We start from the raw sequence: 25,803 nt of genomic DNA, 5'->3' as shown, positions 1-25,803 counted from the left end.
AAAGAAAGAAAGAAAGAAAGAAAGAAAGAAAGAAAGAAAGAAAGAAAGAAAGAAGGAAGGAAGGAAGGAAGAAAGAAAGAAAATAAAGAAAGAAGGAAAAAAAGAAAGAAGAAAGAAAGAAAGAAAGAAAGAAAAAAAATAAACAGCAGCAGAACCTTAGCCTGAAAGGCAGGGATGAGGGACAGCCAAGGCAAGAATTTAAAAAGAGCAGCGAGCCGTAATGCTGGATCTCAACACAGGTTTCTGTAACTGATGGTCCCACAGTCTCCTCTGAAAGTGAATTTAGTTTGGGTAGGTAAATACTATAACTCAACACAGAATAGGCTGCAGAGGAATTCTGTCTTCTGTCTGATTCACAATGGCTAAAGGACAAAGCGCTGTCCTCCCTTATAACACGCCATCTTGAAAGAGAAAGCTCTACATCAGTTTCCTCCTGAGGGAATGAAATGGCAGGAGCCCCTCAAATTTACTGAGTCCCATGAATCCACACAACTGAGCACTTTGATCTTTGACAAGATCTTAGTGCCAAGCACTAACACAATCACTCTTTCTTTTTCTTTTTTTTTTTTTTTTTTTTTTTTTTTTTTTTTTTTTTTTTTTTTTTTAGATTTTATTTATTTATTTGAGAGAGAGAGAATGAGAGACAACATGAGAGGGAGGAGGGTCAGAGGGAGAAGCAGACTCCCTGTCGAGCAGGGAGCCCGATGCGGGACTCGATCCCGGGACTCCAGGATCATGACCTGAGCCGAAGGCAGTCGCTTAACCAACTGAGCCACCCAGGCGCCCACTCTTTCTTTTTCTTATTTCTCCTCCACTCCACATTTTTTTCACTATATTCATTTGATCCTTTTTCATGTGCCTATGGACTATTTTATTTGTCTCTTTCAAAACTGATTTTACTTTTGGCAGAACTGCTTTATAGCTACAGAGGAAGAAAAAATTCTTTCTGTGGGTAAATGAAGAAAAAATTGGAAGAAAAAGTTAAAGGTTGGGGAGCCTGGGTGGCTCAGTCAGTTGGGTGTCCAACTCTTGGTTTCAGCTTAGGTCGTGGACTCAGGGTCATGGGGCCAAGCCCCACATCAAGCTTTCCCTCCCCCTCTACTCCTTCCCCCCCCCCCCCCTGGCACTCTCTATCAAATAAATAAATAAAATCTTTAAAAAAAAAAAAAAGTTAAAGGTTAATTACACTACCACCCCCTGCCATATTTTAAAATTAAAGTAATCTAGGGGTACCTGGGTGGCTCAGTTGGTTATGCATCTGAACTCATCTCAGGTCATTATCTCAGGGGCCTGGGATGCAGCCCCACTGTCATATCAGGCTCCATGCTCAGTGGGGAGTCTGCTTGTCCCTCTGCCCCTCCCTCCAGCTCTTACTCTCTCTCTCTAACAAATAAAATCTTAAAAACTAAATAAATTAATCAAACTAAATTAAATCAAAGTAAAATAGTTTTGGTAAAGAGAAAAGGAACAAATAGAGTTTCGGGAGTGGGGGGTGCCATTCAATGCTGCTTTTATGGGAGATGATCTTACAGCAAGCACTCTAAAACTGAGAACCAGGCAAGATTACTGTAATGGTAAGAACCATACATATGAGCTCAGATGCAGACAAAGGTCAATACATGTACAAGTATTTACTGAGCACCTACTAGGCCAGTTCAATAATTATGTGACCACTATCATCTGTTATCTTTGAAAAAAAATCCAATTGTCAGGGCACACTAAGAGCTAACAAATCAAATTTAAGATGACAGCTATAACGAAACCACCTCATGGCCACTTCAAAGAAAATACCACAGGAAGGGGCGCCTGGGTGGCTCAGTTGGTTAAGCGACTGCCTTCGGCTCAGGTCATGATCCTGGAGTCCCGGGATCGAGTCCCGCATCGGGCTCCCTGCTCGGCAGGGAGTCTGCTTCTCCCTCTGACCCTCCCCCCTCTCATGTTCTCTCTCTATCTCATTCTCTTTCTCAAATAAATAAATAAAATCTTTAAAAAAAAAAAAAAAAAAAATACCACAGGAAGAAAAAAACTAATCAGTAAGGGTTCTAGTCATATCCACAGTGAAAAGACAAAGAATCACCATCAGCACTCCAGCCCTTCTGTGGCCAGGGAAGGGGCAGTGACCACACAGTTACACATCTCCAGGAAGTGTCTGATTATAAACCTAGTTAAAGTACATTCACTGGGTCCAGCTGGAATTATGTGGGACAACTGGTTCCTCTAAAAAGGGTAAAATAGGGGCTCCTGGGTGGCTCAGTTGGTTAAGTGTCTAACTTCAGCTCAGGTCATGATCTCAGGGTCCTGGGATAGAGCCCCACATAGGGCTGCTCCCTGCTCAGCAGGGATTCTATTTGTCCCTCTCCCTTTGCCCCTCCCCCTGCTCATGCTCTCCACGTCTCTCAAATAAGTAAATAAAATCTTTTAAAATTTTTTTAATAGAGGGGCGCCTGGGTGGCTCAGTCGTCAAGCGTCTGCCTTCGGCTCAGGTCATGATCCCAGGGTCCTGGGATCGAGCCCTGCATCGGGCTCCCTGCTCCGCAGGAAGTCTGCTTCTCCCTCACCCATTCCCCCTGCTTGTGTTCCCTCTCTCACTGTGTCTCTGTCAAATAAATAAATAAAATCTTCTAAAAAAACTAAAAAAAATTTTCTAATAGAAAGGGTAAAACAGTATAAAATGACTCCACAAACTTGAAGAGCCACTAATAATTAAATATATTCATTTTAAGCAAATATATCAAAACATATTAAATAATCAGAGTTATGTCTCACATATTTGTTTTAACTTCAACTCTACATTGCTTAAAATCATGTACCTCAACCAGTGACACAAGATAGAAACAGGAGGGAAAGAGCATATAGCAAGTTAACAAAGAATGCCAGGATCAAGTCACTTGTCTTCACTAACAATTTAATGGTCCCATCCAGCCATCCATCTTTACTTCCTTCCTTCCTTCCATTAACTTGCTTCGTTCAGCATTAGAGTTTAAGTTTGGAAAGTCACTGCCACAAAGACATAAAAAGCTTGTGGGAATTTTGGAAGACGTTTATAAAACACCACAGGAATTCTCTAAATTTATCTAAAGTCCTGTAAGAAGCCAAATCTAACCACACACACTCCTTCCCGTACAGCAGCGATTGGCAAACTACGGCCCCTGAGCCAAATCTGGCCCACTGGCCGTTTTTATACAGCCCAGAACCAACAACAGTTTTTACATTTTTAAATGGCTAAAGAAAGAAATCAAAAAAAGGGTAATATCTCCTGACATGTGGAAATTAAATGAAATTCAAATTTTAGTGTCGATAAATAAAGTTTTATTGGTGTACGCCACCTCATGTATTTACATGTTGCCTATGACTTTTGTGCTACAATGGCCGCGCAGAGTAGCTACATGAGGGGGACCATATGAAAGATGATCTGGCCCAAAACATCTACCCAAACCTGCCCTAAAAGTTGCTACTAATTTGCCTTGAAATAACTGGCTTTAGCTATGTAGATGTGCAGAAGAGACTCCAGATGGTTTTACTGAACACCATCTGAGCAATAGAATAGAGAAACTGTTTTATCTCATTATAGCTAAGCTAAAAGCAAGCAAATCCCTATGACTTTTTTTTCCAACTATATTCTTTAACAAAGAAAGTAGTCTTTCACCACTTTATTCTTTTTAGTTGGGAAAGAGTTATAAGAATATTACTTGTCTTACTTCCTCTACTACTTAAGAAGCCCAAAATCTTCCACTTACATACAAAATACACCAGGACATATATCTCAGTGTTCTTTTCCTGAAAGGGACAGAAAATACCATAAAGTGCAAAGCAGTGGCTCATGGTCACTTTTTCACATAATTACCTAAGACTACCTCAATATTACCTCCTTACTTAGAGTAAAATCTTCAATATATTCTCCCTAACTCAAAGCTTTTTGGTAGGAAATTTTTCATACCTACAAAAAATTGAAAGAATAGGTCAATAAGACTTCCTACAAACCTTGCCTAGACTCTCAAGTACATGCTGCCATATTTGTTTCATCCATTTCTCTCTTTTCTAGTAGAAGTAACTGATTCTCTAGAAAATAATCTGTAGACCATCATAACACTTCAACCTAAATACTTTAGCAACCAGTACCAGGATACTAGTTTTCAATACCAGCATATTAATAAGAAAACAGAGGTACAAAACTACAGAGAAGGTATAAAAAAAATTTTTTGAGTTGTTCCCTCCCCACCCCACCCCCAGATTAATGAAAATACAGGTAACCTCTGAAATCCCAATAATCCACAAAGTTAACCCTGGGGTGTTAGCTTACTGAGTAGCATTAAGAGCAGTCTGACTAATATCATGATTATCAAAAGAGATCAGGACAGCTTAGACTCTCTACCTCCTATGCTCGATGACTGCTCCTCATATCTCTGGCACTTACCTAAGGGCAGCAGCATGGTATGTGTCAACGTAATCAGAAATGAAGAGCTCTCGGTTCTTGATAACTGGGTCTGTAATGACAAGTTCTCTTCCAGAGTCTGTCAAAATAATTAAGAAGATATTACAATTGAGCCTCCCGAAACAATTAAAAAAATTTTTGCAAAATCTTTCTTTCAGGTTCACCTGCCACTAAAGAAAGTACAATAAATAACCAGGTCTGGTCAGGAGGAATAATAACAGGAACAAAGTATCCTGTTGGGTATGTTTTACACCTTTTACTAAATCCCCACATTTTGCTGAAATGCATTAAGCAATTAATGAAAAAAGAAGGGAAAAAAAAGAGGAAACAACTATCACATTTTAACAAACTTATAAACTACTGAAATATTTAGTGATCCTGTCCATTTTAATTTCTTATTGCTATATATTCCAGGATAGAGTGAAATCACACTGTTTCTGTTGAAAAAAAAATAACCAAGTCACTAATTTTAATTAGGAACCATAATTTAACTGTTTTAACAGAAATTTTTATAGTTTCAAAAAAGGAAAAAACTAGTGAGTTATAAATTCACTATAAATTCTTGGGGTGCCTGAGTGGTTCGGTCGGTTAAACATCTGCCTTCAGCTCAGGTCATGGTCCTGGCTACCTGCCTGCTCAGCAGGAGGCCTGCTTTTCTATCTCCCTCTGCCACTCCCCCTGCTTGAGCTCTCTCACTCTCTCAAATAAATAAATTAATAAATCTTTTTAAAAAAAATCATTCTTCAAAACTGTGTGTGATTACTGCTTTGTTGACTCAAAACCTATCACCAAAAGCAGTGTGGACCAGTGGGAAGAGCACAGACATCAGGGCCGAACAAACTGGATCCCAGCCTGCCTGGGACCACTTAGAAGACATGTCACCTGGCAACTCCTTGAGCATCTCTGTACCGATTCCCTCACCTGAAAGTGGGCAATGACAAACTCCAACTCGTATGATCAATGGGTAACAAATGTGAATCAGCTAGCATGAGGCCCAGCACCACTCAAAAAATCAATAAAAATGCACAATTATACATCGGAACAAATGCAATACACATTTTATGTGCATATCTCATGAGTCAATAAAATTACTGAGTAGAAACTACAATGCCAGGGCAAGAAAAAAAAGATGCTCTGAACTACCTTCCTGATTATTCTGAAAGTCAAGATGCAAACTGGGGGCGCCTGGGTGGCTCAGATGGTTAAGCATCTGCCTTCGGCTCGGGTCATGATCCCGGGGTCCTGGGATCGAGCCCCACATCAGGCTCCTGGCTCAGTGGGGAGCCCACTTCTCCCTCTCCCTCTACCTCTCCCCCTGCTCATCCCTCTCTCTGTGTCTAAAAAAAAAAAAAAAAATTAAAAAAAAAAAAAAAAAAAAGATGCAAACTGAATCCCAAACCACTCAGGAAAGCCATGCTTTCAAAACTGAAGTTCACAGCCCTGAATGCAGAAGTGCAATCATACAGATTATTGAAAAGGAAAAAAGAAATAAAACGTGACCCTAGTGTTTTAAGTATTATTAGTTCATCATTAGGGGAGAAAAAGTAATTTAAAAAATGAAATTGCTGTTATTTCCAAAGAAGACCTATCTCTATTCCAAGTTTAAGGGGAAGATGTTATTGGCACATCTCTCTGATTGTTTGGGTTTTTTTTTAAAGGCAAAAATAATGAAAGAACTCAGCGAAAGTATATAAATAAACATTTCAGTAATGTCCTTAGTTACAAAAAGTTTTTTCAGAGACAATTTTTCATAGTGGTTATCTCCATTTAAGGAGTATCTTTAGAAACAGCCTTGTCCAAAGCTAAGAAAATGTAAAAATCAAACCAGGACATATTTACCATTTTCATTATGCCGATCCTGAACCAAATGCTGGTACACAGAATCTGGAACTTCAGACTGACGGTAGTACCATTTGACGTTCATGAGTAGATGGTCCCTCTTACTCTGAAAAGGAAAATCTAACAGCATTAGGACAGGATTTCGGGTGCCCACAGCTGTATACCATACCCATGATCAAAAGCCCCTGTAAACAGGTGGAGAGGCAGAGAGGGAGACTCACAATTATCACCACGACCACAAAAATACATAAGTCAATGAAGAGGTCAAAGATGTTTTTAATCCCAGCCATCACACCCTCTAACCCTATTGCTCAAAACACTTATTCCTAGAAACCAAAGGAGACCAAACTTGAACCTATAAATCTCCCCAGTTTAACTAATTCATTCAATATTATGTTATTTAGCATAAACTATACAAAACTACATGAACACATCCTTCTATCTAAATTCTTAGTCATTTTGGTAAATATTTATAAATTGTGTCAGCACAGTGTCAAGGCCATTAAGGGCAGTAAGTTAGAAAAACCTTACCCTGCAAGGTCTGGCACAACGTCATCTCTCCAAGGTGTGCCAATCTCCCAGCCTGAACGACAGCCCCTCTACGGTACTGCCACCCGACTTGCAGTAATTGCTAAGTCAAACTAACACACAGAATGTGGGCAGTGGTGTGAGTACTAGCAATCCATGGAGCAGGGGATCCTATCTTATTTATCTTCAAATTTCCAGAGAATGGAACAACTTGTCCACAAATATTTATGAATAATAAAGTTCTATGATGATCACGGGCCCCTAAATGTCTGTGGGACACTTAGCCATGTCATCCCCAGAAGTTAACATGGCTCCTGGTTCATTCCAAGAATAAAGGAGGAAATACTGCCTTCCTATCTGAAGGCTACGGGGCTACAGCCTGAGGGAGACTGTCTCTGTACACCTGGTTGGGAGACAGCTGAACATGGCAAGTGCACTCAGGCTTCCCAAGGCCTCATAAAATAATTTCTAACCCAGGTGAGGGCCTTAAGAGACCTCCCCAAGGTGAATGCAGTATCGTTCCTCTTAGCAGTGTCTACCTTCTCACGACAGGTTGGAGGGGAGTCAGAAATGAATGAGAACTAAAATTCAAGACACATCTCTTGTTTATGAAGGAGGTGACCACATCTAAAATATGTCAAAGGAGTCTTCCTTAATAAAGTAAGATGCTTTCTGCTTAAATGAGAGGTATGTATATAGTCCTCACTAAAAGTCCAGAAAGGCTTCCCAAAAAAACCAACAACAAAAACCTTCACTAAAATACCTAAGCCATTTAAATTACTAGAAATAAAAGAACTGCCAAAAGTCTTGATGAACTCAAATGTGAAGAAGTGCTATTCCAAAGTGAGTATCATCAACACCAGGGTTCATACTTTCTAATTAACTGTGAAAAAAGACAGGCCTACAAAAACAAGTCATCATTATTGCTTTGAATAAAACAGACCGTACACAAAGAATAAACCTACATAATGGTACTTTTTCGTTTTTATCCATTTTGCACTTTTATATTCTATGCTGTTTATACTAAAGGTGGGAAAATCAGGATGAATCAGCGTTATATAAAAAGAATAAATGTTACATGCAAGAGTTTACACACAAGAGCAATTACTCCCTGCAGAGGATTAGGAAGGAGGTGACATCCGACCTGGGGGGAAAATGGGAAAGATTTCAATGGATCCTTTCTAGGCAAAGGAGACCTGAGGAAGACATAAAAATAGAGAAAAGAGAGAGGAAGCACTAGACATCCCCCCGGTCCATCTGCATGTAGCACAGGAAAACGTTCTGCATGGTATGGAGAAGAATTGGAATCCTGCCTTTAGTGGGTTTTTCTCTGGACAAGGGGGGTCCTCTATCTCTATTGCTGACCAAATACACAGGCAATGAGGGACAACACACCAGGTGGCGAGAAAGCAACTAAAAGATTACAGTTTCCCCCCAAGGCACAGCAATAAACAGCAAGGCCAGGATGAGGCAAACCAGGGGGAGGGGCAGAGGCTGTTTGGAGGTAACTCAAAGAATAAACTCGCCTAAGTTAATACACTGTCTCATATGAGGGTTCTCACCTTCAGCATTGCTGACATTTGGTCCAGATAAGTCTTTTGTGGGTGCCTATCCTGTGCACTGCTTGATTATTAGCAGCATTCCTGGCCTCCAACCACTAAATGCCAGAGGCACCCCTCCCTCATTGGGACAACCAAAAAAATGTCTCCACACGTTGCCAAATGTTCCCTGAGGGGAAAAAATTACTCCCCACACCCCGGTGGAAAACCAATGGTCTAACAGTTTCTTTTTTAAGGAAAGTTAAACCAGAATGGTGAGAATAAAGCCTGGTTTAAGCACTACCAGAAGGGAACATGGAGTGTAGGTAAGAACATGGTAAAGTCTGTCAAAAGTTGGGTTCGAACCCCATCTTCACCACCTCCTAGCTACATGACTGTGGGCGTGTTAGTAAGATATTCTGAGCCTCCCCTTTTCTGTAAAACAGGAATACTGAAACCTACCTAACAGATGACTGAAAGAAGGAGAAAGATGGAAAAGTGTCTGGAACTGAGTAGGCACTCAGTTTTCTGTTAGTAGGTGACCATAACCAGTGCTTCACAGAAAAATTTCAGGAACTCTGCTGAGAACCATAGGAGTTATTTCTTCATGAGAATATGGTTTCTTTCAAGAGATGAGAGATATTCAGTCCCTTAACTACTAATGGATGCCTCAATGCTCACAGTAATGAACTACTTAACAGGGCTCAAAGGAATTCAGATCTACTAGCAGTCTTAGAAACCGTGTTCTGAAATCTATACTTCCATGTATTTTTTTTTTAACACATCTAAGATGTCTGAAAACCTGAGGAACAACAGAAATAAGCTCTTAAAGGTACCCTAACTGGCAATCATACAATGTCTATTTTTCAGAACCAAGCCAGCAATTCTGGCTACCTTTTGAGGTTTAATATCTATGTTAACTTCTGACCCTCACACACTTAATGATCACACACACACACACACACACACACACACACACAATTACTGCTCTGGTTTATTTGTATCTAGATTTATGACTCCTAATACCAGAGGCAAGTATATACAAAGGCAGTTGAAAGCCTACTGGATTTCCTAATGCAGTACTACCTAATCACCAGGGAGTGGCAGCATTGCGTTTAAAAAAAGCCTCCAGAATCTTAATTCCGGATACAACAGAACAAAAGGTAGATTCAAAGTAAACAAGTTTTGAACAAACATTAAGTAGCTGTAACAGACATAATCTTTCAAAACAGGCCTGGAAGTTAAAGATTAAACGTCTATAAAAGGAGGCGGTGTGCTGTTTCAGAGAGTACTAGACTAAAATAATCTAGCCTTCTAGTCCTGTCTGCAATCACTAGTTTGCTGGGGACAACCTCAGTAGAGTCACCTGGCCATCTGACAAATGTAGGGGAGAACAACAGGATTTCTAGAATCGCATTTCATTTTATATGCTTATATCTAGATTTCTTCCCCAGACAAAACCAATAGATAAAGTGGGGTTGGGGGAGAGCCTCCTGTTTTCTCCACATCAACATGATGACATCAGCTAACATTAGCATCCTAAAGAGGTTTTACAAATTAAAATGCCATCTTTCCTGGAAGCTACTGTGCAGTGAGGAACAGCAAAGGGGAACAGAGCAGCGCACCCCCTTCTACTGGTAAATGCTCCCAAAGCTGCCTCAGACACACAGGTGCTGCCCAATATTAACCACAGGATATCTTCGTGTTCTTCCCACTGTTCATTAGACAAAGACCGCTGCTCAGAATCACAGAAAACTGAAAGCAAAAGTAAACTTAGAGATCACCTGATTTAGCCCAAACCACCTAGGTATGAATCAGGGTTTTGCAACTGACTTGGGCAAATGACTTCTCCAAGTCTCACTACTCTCATACATAAAATGAGGGGAAATAATAGCCTCTGCCACATTCAGTTGTGAGGATTAAATAAATTAATATGAGTAAAGTGAACTGGCTCTCAGTCAGTGTTGGATATTATTATCGTACAGATAGTCTACAGATGCAGACAGGAATCAAGCTACAAGAGGTTTACTTATACATTTTGCTTTTCCCAGATTCAAAATTAAGCTGGTAAGAGCAATACAAAAATAAATCATGTAGCAAAGGAGGGGGGAAGAATTTCCACTTTTGCAACAATTTGAGAAGCATATCAAGTATTTTTAATAAATAGGCCTCATTACCAACTAGTGATATAATTGTACAACTCCATAAAGGTCAAAATGGTTATCAGTGACACATTTTAAACAGAATGCTGAATAAAGAGGGAAGTGGTGAGAAGCTTCCCATGTGAAGGCACCCTGGGGTATATTTCTGGATACAGAGAAGAGCCCACTGCGAAGTCAGTAATTTCCACCACTTTATCTTGAGAGAGAGAGAGAGATCTGACTGGACAGGAAGCAGGAAGCACCAGCTCTAAGGAAAAACCACCACACAGGAACGTGTCCAATGTGCTTACAGTAAGGTTTCCCAGGATAACTGTGTAAACAAGTAGAGTAGTTGATCCTGGGTTAAATTAATGGATTCTTCCACATCACTGGCCTGGACTTCTCTGAAAGGAGGGATGTATGTAAATTTAAGGAAATAATTTAATTGAGGACAAAACCCATCCCTACCTGGGTTTAGAAAAAAGACAAACAGCTTAATATTGGGTGTTTGGGAACAGAACAGGAGGATTTGTAGAGCTATGAATATCAGACAATGGACTGAAAATTAATGAACTAAAAAATCAGAACTGAAATTAAACATTCAGGATGAGGTAACTAACAAAGGTAGACTAGGAGAAAGGGAAGGCAAAGAGGAGGTTGCTGTTGAAGGGACTGGTTCATTTTATCGGCAGCACAGAATTCAACCATCCCAAATAAATATAAGATCCAAGGCCAAGAAGTAAATTTCCCTTCCTAGAGATCTTCATGATTATTAATACAGTAGCTCCACTGATTAAACAGCCAATCTGAATCTTTCCTAAGACCAGTCTTGATATCATCTGAAAAAACATTTTAACATTAAAAAACAAATGAGGGCACCTGGGTGGCTCAGTTGGTTAGGCAACTGCCTTCGGCTCAGGTCATGATCCTGGAGTCCCGGGATCAGGTCCCGCATCAGGCTCCCTGCTCAGCGGGGAGTCTGCTTCTCTCTCTGACCCTCCCCCCTCTCATGTGCTCTCTCTCTCTCTCTCTCATTCTCGCTCTCTCAAATAAATAAAATCTTTAAAAATAAAATAATAAAAAAATAAAAAATAAATGAAATATGGGGGTGGTGGTTGGAGGTCACCCATGACCAACAGGACAAGTGCAGAGATTATTTTATACAATATGGAGGAGGACCCCAACCCAGGATGGGAACAACAATAATTTTAAATTCACCTGCATTATACAGGAAAGACCTTCTTTGTCCCATCAATCACCTACCAGCTCCTGCAGACATCATCGGGGCTCTCAAAGCCCTCCAAACAACCCCAGCTATCCCTCCTCTGTTACCAAATTTGACAGAAGGATCAGGCCAAAGACAACTAAGCAAGATATAAAGATGGATACCATCACATAAAAAAACTTTGCAAAGTCAAAATAATCTGCTAGAGGTAATAATTGGTGAACTTCCCTCAAATTTTTAACTGCTTAGTTCTTGAGAGCTTGCATTTCAAATAATGGAAGATCTAGATTCAGAGTCAGGTGAAATCAGACGAAAATTCTTATTTTTCTAAAGCGAAAATAGCCAATCAAGTTTTTCCAGAAATTTGAAAGTAGAAGTACCTACTATTTGTATACTAGATGGTTTAAGAAAATATCTTTTGAAGAAACTTTTCATGCATTTCCACAACGTGGTGATAATAAGGCTAAGAGTTACATGAATATTAAAGGTTTACTGTATAATTCAGATATATCTACACAAACTGAATTGATGTTAAGGACACTTAGCTGGGGGGGGGGGGGCGAAAAGGGGGGGAGGAGATGACAATGGTCCACCAGAGACATAACGCCCTCTCTTTCCGGTTTAAAGTGAAAAAATTAAAAATAACAATAATAAAAAAATAAAGTTAAAGGGGCATTTCAATCCTGCTGGGTCCACCTCCACCCACAAGGAGATGCCTTTTGGGAAGACTGCCCTCAAAAGACCTTAGGGACAGTCTTACTGGCTCCAATATTCCTGACTCTGAGGGGGGGGAGAAGGGGCAGCAGACAATGTGGTCAAGGCCTACTATTCTTCTCCAAGGCCAGAGATAAGTCCAGGCATATGCACAGAAGAATCCAATCTAAAGATAAGCTTTCTGTATCAGAGGATCATACTGAACTATGTAGATAAACATCAGGGCTAATTGAGATCAATCAAAATGAAATCAGGTAGGAAATATCTTGTAATATTTCAAGCCACTGCTCTATTCCTAACATGAGACACTAGAAATATAACAGTTTCTATCTTTATATCTAAATGGCTTTATAGTCATCACAGCTCAAAATGCCATGAAAGAGCTTTAGGAAAACATAACAAGGCTTGGCCATCAAGGTCCATCCATCTCAGAGTTCTGCTCTCCCATGGGTACGAAGAGAGAAAGCCAAAACACTGATTCCAGAATCTTGTTCTCAAAGGAGAAGAAAGGGCTTTGAGTATCTCCTCCTACCAGGCTATCATATACAAATCTCCCAAATGTACTAAGAAGTATTTTGTCTCCTTTTATTTGGGCAGATGGAGTAAGGGAGAGTAAATATCTTACTGCCACTGAGTAAACAAAGTATCCACTCTTGTTTTATCTTAAAATGCCTTCTTCCAACTTTCTCAAGTGTGCAGGATGCAGACCTGCAGGGGTCACGCTCTACACCCCACTGCCCAGTGGGGACTGAGCACATCTCCCTTCTGGTGGCCATGTCACTTGAGTTTCATAGTCCTGTTTAATGGAGTAATGGTTATAAGTTATGTGTCAACTTGACTGTGCTAAGGGATGTCCAGATAGCTGGTAAAACAGTTCTGGGTGTGTCCAGGGGGGTATTTCTGGAAGAGATTAGAATTTGATTCAGTAGACTGAGTAAACAGATCTGACTTCAATGTGGGCAGGCATCACCCAATCTGTTTGGGGCTGAACAGGACAAAAAAAGCAAAGAAAAGATACATTCACTCTCTCTTCCTGAGCTGTGACATCCATCTTTTCCTACCACCAGATATTGGAGCTCCTGGTTCTCGGGCCTCCGAACTCCAGCACTTATACCAGTGACCCTGGGTTCTCAGGCCTTTAGCCTCAAACTGGGAGTTAGACAACTGGCTCCCCTGATTATCAGGCCCTTGGACATGGACTGAACTATACCACCTGCTTTCTTAGTTCTCTATCTTGCAGATAGCAAATTATGGGACTTCTCTGTCTCCATAACCTTGTGAGACAATTCATATGGCATATATACTCCCCACGTATCTCTCCTATTGGTTTCTGTTTCTCTGGAGAACCCTAATACAAGTGGCTATTTATCATTTATTGGCATTTCCAAGTGGACATAACCCGGGACTACACAGGAGTCTACTCAGAACTAGCATAATGAATACTCTCTTTAAAGATAAATAGAGGAAAGAAACTGAGAAACAAAGCATATCCACTTGACTAAGGTGCTAACTGGCTATAGGCACCAGAATCAAGGTTACAAGCTCATTTTCCAAACCTGTGGCACCTCAATCCAAAAGAATGTTTTCAAGAGATTGCATCAGCATCTGGATCCTGTAAGAGGATTTAAATCACATCGTATCAGATAAATCAGGTAAAGCAAGAAGGTGGAACTCTGGGAGTGAAGATGACTTTTTACATTGTTCACAACCAAGCTGTGCAAGTGACTGGTTACATACAAATCTCTGGAAAGATGATGCAACCAAAAATGTGCTGAAATCCAGGCTCTAATGATCAGAAATCATTTCTAAAAATCACTGTTTCTTGATGATATCTTATTTATTAAATTTCTGTCTTTAGGTTAATTATTTTTATAGTTTAATCTGGACAAAAGTCAGTCAATATTTTGGTAGGACCAAAAAGGTACTTGAAAATGAAATCATCTTCCACCTGCTAACTACGGAATCCAAGCTTATTAAGGCATTTTCTATCTAAGATTACACTGGGTAGGAACAATACAATTTTTAGACAACAGATTCCTTTATTTGCAGTGGAGAGACCAAAACTAAGCACAGGTGCCGCCTGGGAAGACTCTCACCTCTTGGCCTCCCTTCACTTGTAAGAGGAGGCGGGGTTGCCAGGTGCTGTCCACTGTCCTTGTCCTCTTAGACTGAATAACAAGTTCATGTCACATACACATGAGTAAGCTACACTTAAAGGGAAACTTTATACATTGGGAGAGATATATCAAACTACAGGGCATTCCTGTAATTTGTATCCTGTATATTATCGTGACAAAAATACTAAATGTCAGATTCAGGATTTAAAAGCTCTCAAGTTTGCGTTGACAGATCAAGTTAGGAAGATGAAATTTCACAGATATATTAGGACTCTATACTTAAATCCCCAACATCTACTGTCCAAACCCAAAATAAATTCCCTCCCAAAAGCCAGTATTCTTGGGGTGCATGAGTGGCTCAGTCGTTAAGCATCTGGCTTCGGCTCAGGTCACGATCCCAGGAGCCCTGCTTCGGGCTCCCTGCACAACGGGAAGCCTGCTTCTCCATCTTTCACTCCCCTGCTTGTGTTCCCTCTCGCTGTCTCTCTGTCAAATAAATAAATAAAATCTTTAAAAAAAAAATAAAGTAAAATAAAATAAAAGCCAGTATTCTTTCCAGTAGCTATGATTTTATCAGATAAATTTATAACCACAAATTTTCTATTTGGCTCCAAATATTTCCCCCATAATGGAGGAAAAAACAGCTGTTCATAGCACCACAAGAAATTGCCAAATTGCCTTTAATCCGTACTAAATGGAATTAAACAATCCAGTGAATTTCTTTTTTAAAAAGTCAAGCTCAAATACTATAAAGTTTGACATCTTTGCAATACTTTGGTTGTTCTCTGTTGATGGTGACAGCAGCAGCGATTCTACTCCCCGGGGATTTTACTCACCACTTCTACATGACCTAGCTAGAAAAGTTAGAGAGCTCTATCACAAACCAACAACAGGTCAGATGGTGTAGTAGTGAAAATGAAGTTAAAGAAAGGGGTTAAAACCTGGGCTAGAGGCTTCCAAAACTCTCTAGAAGTTTCACAAATAAAACAAATGATCACTTTAATTTTTAAATAAAAATTACTAAACTTATGATTAAAGGCACATCACACTGATTTTGCTATTAGAAACAGACGCTGAAATACCTTGAAAAGATTTCACTGAGTCAGCACATGCCTTACAGAAGTGGTTCTCAAACTTGTTAGACTCAGGATTCCTTACTCTCTTCAAAATTATTGAGGCATTCAAAGAACTTTTGTTTATGTGGGCTATATCTTATCAGTACTTACTATATTGGAAAATAAATATTAAAAAGTTTCAAGGTATTTTTTACTAAATCATTTAGCAATAACAAACTGACTACATGTTAACATAAATAATTGTAAAAAAATAACTAAAAATTTTAAAACAAAATTTAGGAAACAAGTAAATATATACATTTTCTTACTATGGCTTAAGATAACAGATTCTCATATCAGATACTTGCATTCCATCTATTGAGATATTACACATCATTTAGCCCTTGTAAAACTCCACTCTACACTCACGAAAGGAGAATGAAAAAGGCAAATGATACCTCAGCATAATTATGAAAACAGTCTGACCCTGCACACCCACGGACCAAACCTGAGAAAAGCTGTTCTATAGGATGAAATGAACAAGCTGTAAAAACACTCCCAGATGCCCTCCTCTTTTACCCTGGTAGTTTACACAATGGAAGTAGTAAGCATGCTCCCCAAACAGAACCATGAATGGAGATCTGAAAACACACATTCATTTAGAAGTAAGATACTATTAAGAATAGAAGACTTGGGGGGGATGGTGCGCCTGGGTGGCTCAGATGGTTAAGCGTCTGCTTGAAGCTCAGTTCATGATCCCAGGGTCCTGGGATTGAGCCCCGCATCAGGCTCCCTACTTAGTGGGGAGCCTGCTTCTCCCTCTGCCTCTGCTTGTACTCTCTCTGTCAAATAAATAAATAAAATCTATTTAAAAATTTTTTTAATTAAAAAAAATAGAAGATTGAGGGTGTCTAGGTGACTCAGTCAGCTACACGGTTAAGTGTCTGCCTTTAGCTCAGGTCATGATCCCAGGGTCCTGGGATAGAGCCCCACATTGGGCTCCCTGCTCAGGGGGAGTCTGCTTCTCCTTCTCCCTTTGCCTCTGCCCCCACCCCAACCCCGCTTGCTGACTTGTGCTCTCTCTCAAATAAATTCTTAAAGAAAAGAATAGGGGCGCCTGGATGGCTCAGTCGTTAAGCGTCTGCCTTCGGCTCAGGTCATGATCCCAGGGTCCCGGGATCGAGCCCCACATCGGGCTCCCTGCTCGGCGGGAAGCCTGCTTCTCCCTCTCTCACTCCCCCTGCTTGTGTTCCCTCTCTCACTGCGTCTCTCTCTGTCAAATAAATAAATAAAATCTTTAAAAAAAAAAAAAAGAAAAGAATAGAAGAATGATTTTTATTTATACAATCAGACATTCTGGTAGTGGGCAGGAAGTTAAACTCTTGTAAAAGGGAAGAAAATCTAGATAAGAAAGCTGTCATTTCAGTTTAAAGTATTTTTCTTTCTGAATTTTGAGCCCAGGGGGTGCCTGGGTGGCTCAGTCAGTTAAGCGTCTGCCTTTGGCTCAGGTCATGGTCCCAGGGTCCGGGGATGGAGTCCTACATGGGGCTCCCTGCTCTGCGGAGAGCCTGCTTGCTTCTCCCTCTCCCTCCCACTCCCCCTGCTTGTGCTCTCTCTCTCTGTCAAATAAACAAAATCTTTAAAGAAAAATTTTTAAAAAGTAAAATTTGAGCTCATTATATCATGAAATATTTAAAGCTTGATGCAAACAAGAATACATAGACCTACACTTTAAAAAAAATAACTGTACTTTAAAACAATGGTGAACCTTTAAGAGTTGGAAGCATGCATGCATAAAAAAATGGCCTGGATAACTTTATGTAGCAACTGGAAATTCCAGGCAACTCTGTGACCATTTCAAAAGTGGTGCTGCTTCCTACCCCAGAAAACTAGCACCATGAAACAACATTAACGTTTAAGAAAAGAAAAATAAAGGACTTTCAGCTTACAGTACTATATTAAAGCATCAGTTTTTATAAAGCTAGACATGCTTATTTTATGTGAATCCAGCAATATTCCTCTCTTTCTAGGTAATAACCTTTTAGTACCTTTGCTTTCTGAATTAAAGTGCAAAACTATAGAGCTGATAATGCAGTAAAATACCTTTTAGCAACACAAAGATGTTTAGAATTAAGTATCTGTACTTTCAAGGAGCACTGATATAGGCTTAGAAATCATTATTGATGTAAATTACCAGCCTGTATAATAATAGAAAAACAATTACAGCTGGCAAACATTTTCAACTTGAAAATAAACAAATTCAAATAGTTTGGTAGAAGAAAAGAAAAATCAGTAGGAACCCTGAGAATTTTTTTGCAATATTTCATTTTATGTGAACTAGTCTGTCTTGTCTTAAATATCTTATTCTTCTCTCCTTTTGATTTAAACCTAAACAAAGATTGTAACCTTTAATACCTGTTAGTCTATTTATAACTGTTCCATCTACAACCATTTTTCTAATACAAACATGCCCTGATAGCTTATCTCAGTCCACATGCCAGACAACAAAGGCCCACTGGCCTGCTGGAGAGGAGAAATGGAAAGCAGGAAATGAGAAGGCTTAGTTAATCCCCAGATAATCGATCAGTGTATTCAGTCAAGTGTGAGCTGAGCTGAGGAAATGCTGCTCAAAACACACACACACACACACACACACACACACACACACACACACACCACAAGAGAGAAAAATCAAAGAACACATGACCAGAGAGCCACAGTTCATTTTAAAATAGGTTAATTTCGGTGAAAAAGATTCCCCATCACGTTCAACCACTAACACAACGTATATAAATAATCTTTTGAACTAAGACCTTTTTCTTTAAAATCCTCATCCTCTATCCTTTTTAAGAAACAAGTTTTAACTTTTGGGTTTTGTTTTACTGTTTTGGTTTTGGTTCATCTTTTTTTCTAAGTCAGCTTTATTGAGGCATAATTTATACACAATAAAATTAACATATTTACGGTTTCAATTAGTTTGACAAATGTTGTATAAATCAAGATAGGCAATGTTTCCACTACCACAAAAAGACTACCTTATTTTAGAAGTGATGAATCTGTGATGCTGAAAAAGCTTTGTGCCAGTGAAAGCTAGAAAAGAAACATCTTAATCTAAATTCCTTCTTCCATCTTAACTGACAGAGAAGTGAATGTGAGAAAAACAACTCTGAGTTAGCTATGACATTTTCTCCTAGTTATTGCTGAAGACTACTACAAACAACAATCCCATGCTCTTTAAAATCAAATAATTTGCTAGATAAAAGTTCTGGGCTGAGACTTTCTTTATATGATCTCCTAACATTTCCAGAACATAGATAACAGTTATAATGATCATAGTTATAAGTAAGAATAAATGAAAATAATTTCAAGTTAGTTTCATAGTATACTTTCCTCAAATCATATAACCAATATTTAATGAGCTTCTATGAGGTATCAGACATTGTTCAAGAGATAGACAATGAGGATTCATAAGAGATGACCAGATAAAGTCCCAGGCTTGATAGAGCTTATGTCACAATGGTGGGACAGACCCTTTGCCAACCCCTCCACCACTAAAAACAAGGTCAAAAAATGAATTTTAAGTGTTTCAAACAAAGCCACGAGCAATGAAATCTGCCACTTAGTAACCATACACCCCTAGACAAGTAATTTTTTTATACTATATGTAGTCTTTACTATATGTAGTCTTTTGGGGTATTATTTTCCCTAAAACTAGCAGTCTTCCCAAAGGCACCTGAGGATGGCAGGAAAACACGTTCTATGACTTGACTGCTTCATATAGACAAAGAAGGGTCTAAAATAACCTTGACAAATCCATACACCAATTTCTCCATCCACAGGAATAACACTGAAACCCAAGTGTGTATATGTCTCTGTCTCTCAGCTAAGGCTGAGCTTTGTTCATAAAAATTCCCAAAGGTTCTTCTATTGTCTTTATTATTTTTCCTTTAAGGAATTTATTATCAAACACTTCACAGGCAGAAAGGTTTAAAAATAATTTACTATGTACTAAGCTTATTTTAAGGAATAAAACATTACCAAACCTGAAGAAGCTGCCTGACACTCCACCTAGACAAAGTTCTCTTACTCCCCGCCAGAGGTAACCACTACCTTGAATTTACTGTTGTTCATTCCCATACACTTTTACTTCATACGTATACCTAACTAAAAATATGTAAGACACAGTTTTGCAGTTTTTACACTTTACATAAATGACATCTTACTCTGATTTCTTCTGCAATGTTTGTTTATTCAGCACTTTGCTTGCATGAGTCATCCATGCCCTAATTCATTCATTTTAAATAATACATATTACCTCCATGTACAACACCAGACTATTCTCATAAATTTTTCTGCTGATAAATTATAAACTCCTATTCGTGTCTGTGCAAGTTTATCTAAGGCACGTGAAACTTTTTTTTTTTTGTTTAACTATACCCCCAACATGGGGCTCAAACTCAGGACACCAAGATCAAGAGTTGCATGCTTTGTCAACTGAGCCAGCCAGTCCACCCTTGAAACTTTTCAATTCAATTTATCTAAGTTACTCTGAATGTTTGACGCCACAGCTAAATGTTCAAACTTATAGTATAACATTGTTCATAATGTCCTTCTGATATCTTACTAATAATGCCTGTAGGATCTGTAGTATTGTCCCAATTTTACTCTTCATATTGGTAACTTGCTATTTTCTTTCTTTATCATCTTTATGGGAATTTATCAGTCATTTCAAAGGAGCAACTTTTGATATTGGTGATTATCTTTGCTCACTTCCTTTTTAATTCAGTAATGTGTATGCTTATCTTCATTATTCCCTTCTGTTTCTTGGGTTTAATCTTAATTTCTCTTTTAAATTTCTTAATATAGATACTCAGACCATTGATTTTATTCAACCTTTCTTACTTTCCTATATATATTTAAAACTAAAAATTTACCTCTGAGTATAGCTTCAGCTATAACCTACAACTGTGATATGTTATAATTTCAATAATCGTTCAAGCAAAATATTTCCTAATTTCCACTGTAATTTCTTATTTAAGCATTAGAAATGTATCACTATATTCCACACATTTGTGGATTTTCTAGGTAGTCATTTTGGTTTTGATTCCTACCTTAATTTCACTGTGGTCAGAGAATATGTTTTCTATGACTTCAATCCTCTGAAATATGTTAAGATCTGCTTTAAGATCTAACACAATCATTTTTTTTTTTTTTAAGATTTTATTTATTTATTTGACAGAGACAGACAGCAAGAGAGGGAACACAAGCAGGCAGAGTGAGAGAGGGAGAAGCAGGCTCCCCGCTGAGCAGGGAGCCCGATGCAGGGCTCGATCCCAGGACCCTGGGATCATGACCTGAGCCGAAGGCAGACGCTTAATGACTGAGCCACCCAGGCACCCCTAACACAATCATTTCTGATAAATATCCCATACACACTTGAAAAGAATGTATTCTTCAATCATTGGGTATAGTGTTATGTATATTAGAATTAGCTCATATTTTTAAATTGTATTGTTCAATACTCTATTCTTACTGATTTGTAATATACTTATTTCTCAATTACTGAAGGAGATATGGCGTTTTTTTGTTTTTAAAGATTTTATTTATTTATTTGACAGACAGAGAGACAGCAAGAGAGGGAACACAAGAAGGGGGAGTGGGAGAGGGAGAAGCAGGCTTCCCGTGGAGCAAGGAGCCCAACGCGAGCTCGATCCCAGGACCCTGGGATCATGACCTGAGCCGAAGGCAGATGCTTAACGACTGAACCACTCAGGCACTCCCGAAGGAGATTTTAAAATCTAATTGTCCAAATATTCTTTAACAGTTTAGGATCAATTGCAGTATATTTATACAATGCAATATTACATAGCAATGAGAATAAACTAATGCAACATACAAAAACATGGATACATCTCACAAACAACATGCAGAGCCAAAGAAACCAGACAGATAAATATGTATCATAGCATATAAAGTTCAAAGGCAGGCAGAACTAAACTATGATGTTAGAGCTCACAGCAGTGGTTATCATGAGGTTAGTGTCTGGGAGAGGGCATGAAGGTGGTTTCTGGAGTACTTAAAGCATTTTTCTTTCTTTTTTTCTTTTTCTTTTTTTTTTTTTAAGAGAGGGGGAGGGCAGGGAGAGGGAGAGAGAATCTCAAGCAAGCCCCAGCCCAGGGTGGAGCCAGACACGGGGCTCAATCTCATGACCGTGAGATTACCACCTGAGCCAAAATCAAGAGTTGGACACTTAACCAACAGAGCCACCCAGGCGCCCCAGCATTTTATTTCTTGATATGAGTAGTAGTTAATAGAACTCTATACATATTATACATACACACTATGTATGTATAATTCACTGAACTGTACAATTATAACTTTTATTTTTTCATGTATATATGTATTAGACTTAAATGAAAATTTTAAAATTTTAAAAATTAAAATGTACACATACACACATGTAAATGTATAATATTTCGGGAAAGATACAAGAAACTGGTAACAATGGTTACCTCTAAGGAGGAGAAGTCTGTTCCAGACTTCTCCTCCTTAGAGGCAATTTATTATGCCAGAAAGTAATAAAGTGCTCAAAGCATGATAGGGACATGTGAAAGACACACAAAAACTATCCAGAAAAGGCTCCCACGGGCTCAATCTGAAACAATTTGAAAATCAAAATATATAATGATAATAATGGATTATAGCCCACTGAATAAAACAGGAAACCATACATGCATGCTGATATATGTAAGTGAATAAACTGAACAATTACTGAGGAACAGGATATTTTCATAGTCACAAAGTACCTTTTCACAAAATACTAATTACAAAGGATAAAAAGTAACTTTAAAGCAGAGAAGCCTGGTAGACCCAACTTTAATCAAGTGATCAAAGTGAACACCAATAACGGAACAAACAGAAATCGAATAATGCCTGCAATGAGATGCAATAAGCAGATCCGTAATCTGAATCTAATAATAAGGGAACACCATACAAATGCAAATGGAGGAACATTCTACAAAATAACCGGTCTGTAAATCTTCAAAAATGTAAAGGTCACGAAAGTCAAGGAAACACCGAAGAACTGTTCCAAATTTTGCAAAGGACTACAGAAACATGACAACTAGATGTAACACAAAATGAACAACTACCTTAACAGGCATGGGATTTGAGTAACAATGTATTGAGGCTAGTTTTGACAGCTGATTGTTTAATTGTTGGTTATATAAGAAAATATCTCCTTTGTAAGAAATACACACTCAAGTATCGGGTTCGTGGAGCATAACCTGATGACATTCTCAAATGATTCAAGAAAAAAAAGTTTTTTTATATTGTACTTGCAACTTTTCTGTAGGATTGGGGCTGGTTAGACAAAAGATTAGGAAAATAAATTTTAGTTCCAATTTAAAGGTACATAATCACAGGCAGCGGTCACTGAAAACCATTCTGACCAATCATTAGATTTAAAGCTGGGTGTGATGTGTAAGAGTGAAAGGACGAGCAACTGTACAGAATAACGCATGCCACTGTCAGTTAAGAATTATTTTCAGGAATTCAGTCTATGATAAAGATAGCACTGCAAAATAGTAGAGAAAGATGAGCTATTTAATAATTCTGTTGAGGGTGGTGGGATGTCATCTGGAAAAAAATTAAGTTGCATTGTACCTTACACTTTATTGCCAAAATAAATTCCAAAAAAAAAAAAAAAAAAAAAGGACAAAGACTGAAATGTGAAAAATAAAACCATAATGAGAAAAATACAAATTAAAGTTACATCAAGAATATATTCCTCAAATTGGCAAATATCTAAGTTGGTTAACACTCTGATAGCCAGACTGTGGGGAAACAGATTCTCATGTACTTCTTACACAAATATAAATTGGTACAGCCTTTATGGAGAGCAATTGGGAAATACATATCAAAATTATAAGTATCTTCCTTCATCTGTTTCCCCAGAAATACTACTGATTGTAGTTTATTCTAAACATACATTTGCATATACACAAAATAACATGAACAAGTTTATTGAACATAAACAATGTCCATTAATCCTCATTAAGGGGACTAACTAAATTATGGAACATCCACACAATGGAGAACCATAAAGATATACATAATTTTAAGGGAGCAGGGAGGGGAGAACATTTTCTATGTACTGATATGGAAAGATCTCCAACATATGTATTTTTTTTTTTTTAAGATTTTATTTATTTATTTGACAGAGAGTGACACAGCAAGAGAGGGAACACAAGCAGGGGGAGTGGGAAAGGGAGAAGCAGTCTTCCTGCCGAGCAGGGAGCCCGATGCGCGGCTCAATCCCAGGACCCTGGAATCGTGACCTGAGCCGAAGGCAGATGCTTAACGACTGAGCCACCCAGGTGCCCCTCCAACATATATTCTTAAGAGCAAGCTACAGAATAGTGTGCGTAATGTGATAGCTGTTGATTTGCTTATATGTGCATAGAGGCCCCTGGGAAGAATACATATGGAATATAATAACAATGATTATCTGCATGGGGTAAAGTGTGAAGAAAAAGAATTTGGGCAAATAAAAGCCCAAGGACAGGAGGCAGACTTTTCAGTACACCTTTTAATACTTTCTGATTTCTGAATCATGTAAACATATTACCTAGGCAAACACAATTTTTTTTTAAGTCACAGATTATTTTGTTTTCATCACAGTCCTCTCTTTCTTTCTCCGCCCCGACAGCCTCTCTCTCTCTGTCCACCCTGGCATGTTTCTGTGGCTCTCTTTTCCATATCACTAGCCTTCCCTGGATGACAGATGATGTCTAATTGAGTTGGAATACACACCAACCAGACTGCTAGAGAACAAAATGAACAGGAACAAGCCTAGTTAATTACAGCTGTTCATGCCAACAGTCAGGCGCCCAGTGGTTTACACTTAAGGATTCTAAGAATGTTAAGGCAAATAAATATAAAGCAGTCATACATGTTCTCAACTGCTTGCAGAAGGAAGTCACATACTCCTTTTGCCCTCCGTGCATACCATACCATCCTTATACAGGTCACATTGTTTGCTGAATTTAAAAAGACACAAAGTCTGGGGCGCCTGGGTGGCTCAGTCGTTAAGCGTCTGCCTTCGGCTCAGGTCATGATCCCAGGGTCCTGGGATCAAGGGTCCTGGGATCAAGTCCCACATCGGGCTCCCTGCTCGGCAGGAAGCCTGCTTCTCCCTCTCCCACTCCCCCTGCTTGTGTTCCTGCTCTCGCTATCTCTCTCTCTGTCAAATAAATAAATAAAATCTTTAAAAAATAAAAAAATAAAAAAAATAAAAATAAAAAGACACAAAGTCTTTAAATATAAAATCCTAAGAGTCTCCAATTGAATATAAGATATTCCATTCAATGATGGTTATAAAGCCAGCCTTGAAATGAAACAGAGAATTACCAACTCCTATTCATCCTGTAATAGACCACCATGGCTGTATACTTCAAGAAGGAAGACGGATGTCATTAATAAGATGTCTTTCTCCTGAAAGAAAGCAATGAGCACTATTTTTTATCATAATATTTTTTGTCTATGTTTGCTATTTCCACAAACTCCTCTTTGATTACAGATCATGTCTTTCAAAGAAGACTACTTGGCAGCAAGCTGCTGACAAAGTACTGACGGCTGTCCTCCCTACACACAGCCCTATTAGCATTTCTGTTGCTGCACCGCACACACTGGCATTATAAATCACACACACTCACTGTCGTGCACAATAACCAAACAGTTACCTAACAACTAAGGGGATTACAACGCTTTGAACTAATCTTTGAATATATGCTCTGATAATTAAATTCCACTGGAGTTTCTACCTTTAAACCAAAACACAGCAACATTGAAATCGGGTGCCATCCACAGCGCCCTCATATTTGCCATGAAATGTCACTTATATTATATAGTTCACATCCAATTACTGAACACAACCAGTGAGAGCATCTATCACTTACATTAAAACAAGCAGAACCCAGCAGTGGGGCTGTCGGAAGCCATCACATGGCTTAAATGGATTTCTCACCTTTCAAATATCAAGGGGTCCTCTTTCCCAGAACATCTCACTAAGGGGTTTGGCCTTTTAACAAAGAGAGCTACCCAAGTTGAAAGAAACATTCAAAAGGCAGGACATGTTGCAAAGCCCAGCTCAGAGCTGGAGACATCTGCCCCTTGTGTTAAAATACAAAATAGTAAAAGATCCTTTATATGAA

At 38.8% G+C, this 25,803-nt stretch overlaps 1 protein-coding gene across 4 annotated transcripts in view; it reads right to left on the bottom strand.

Annotated features, from left to right (window-relative positions):
- Window positions 1-25,803, bottom strand: part of RERE (arginine-glutamic acid dipeptide repeats) — a 415,425-nt gene that overhangs the window by 167,361 nt on the left and 222,261 nt on the right. For all 4 annotated transcript variants that reach the window (XM_032394228.1, XM_032394236.1, XM_032394219.1 and 1 more), the window contains 2 exons: window positions 6,272-6,377; window positions 4,415-4,511 (listed from right to left, as the gene is read on the bottom strand). In XM_032394228.1, the coding sequence (XP_032250119.1) occupies window positions 4,415-4,511; window positions 6,272-6,377 (203 nt within the window). The remainder of the gene's footprint in view (window positions 1-4,414; window positions 4,512-6,271; window positions 6,378-25,803) is intronic.

This window comes from Phoca vitulina, unplaced genomic scaffold (assembly GCF_004348235.1).
Source record: "Phoca vitulina isolate PV1807 unplaced genomic scaffold, GSC_HSeal_1.0 scaffold2, whole genome shotgun sequence".
Lineage (NCBI taxonomy): Eukaryota > Metazoa > Chordata > Mammalia > Carnivora > Phocidae > Phoca > Phoca vitulina.
Note: the sequence above shows the minus strand (reverse complement) of the source record. Positions and strands in the feature narration are given on the sequence as shown.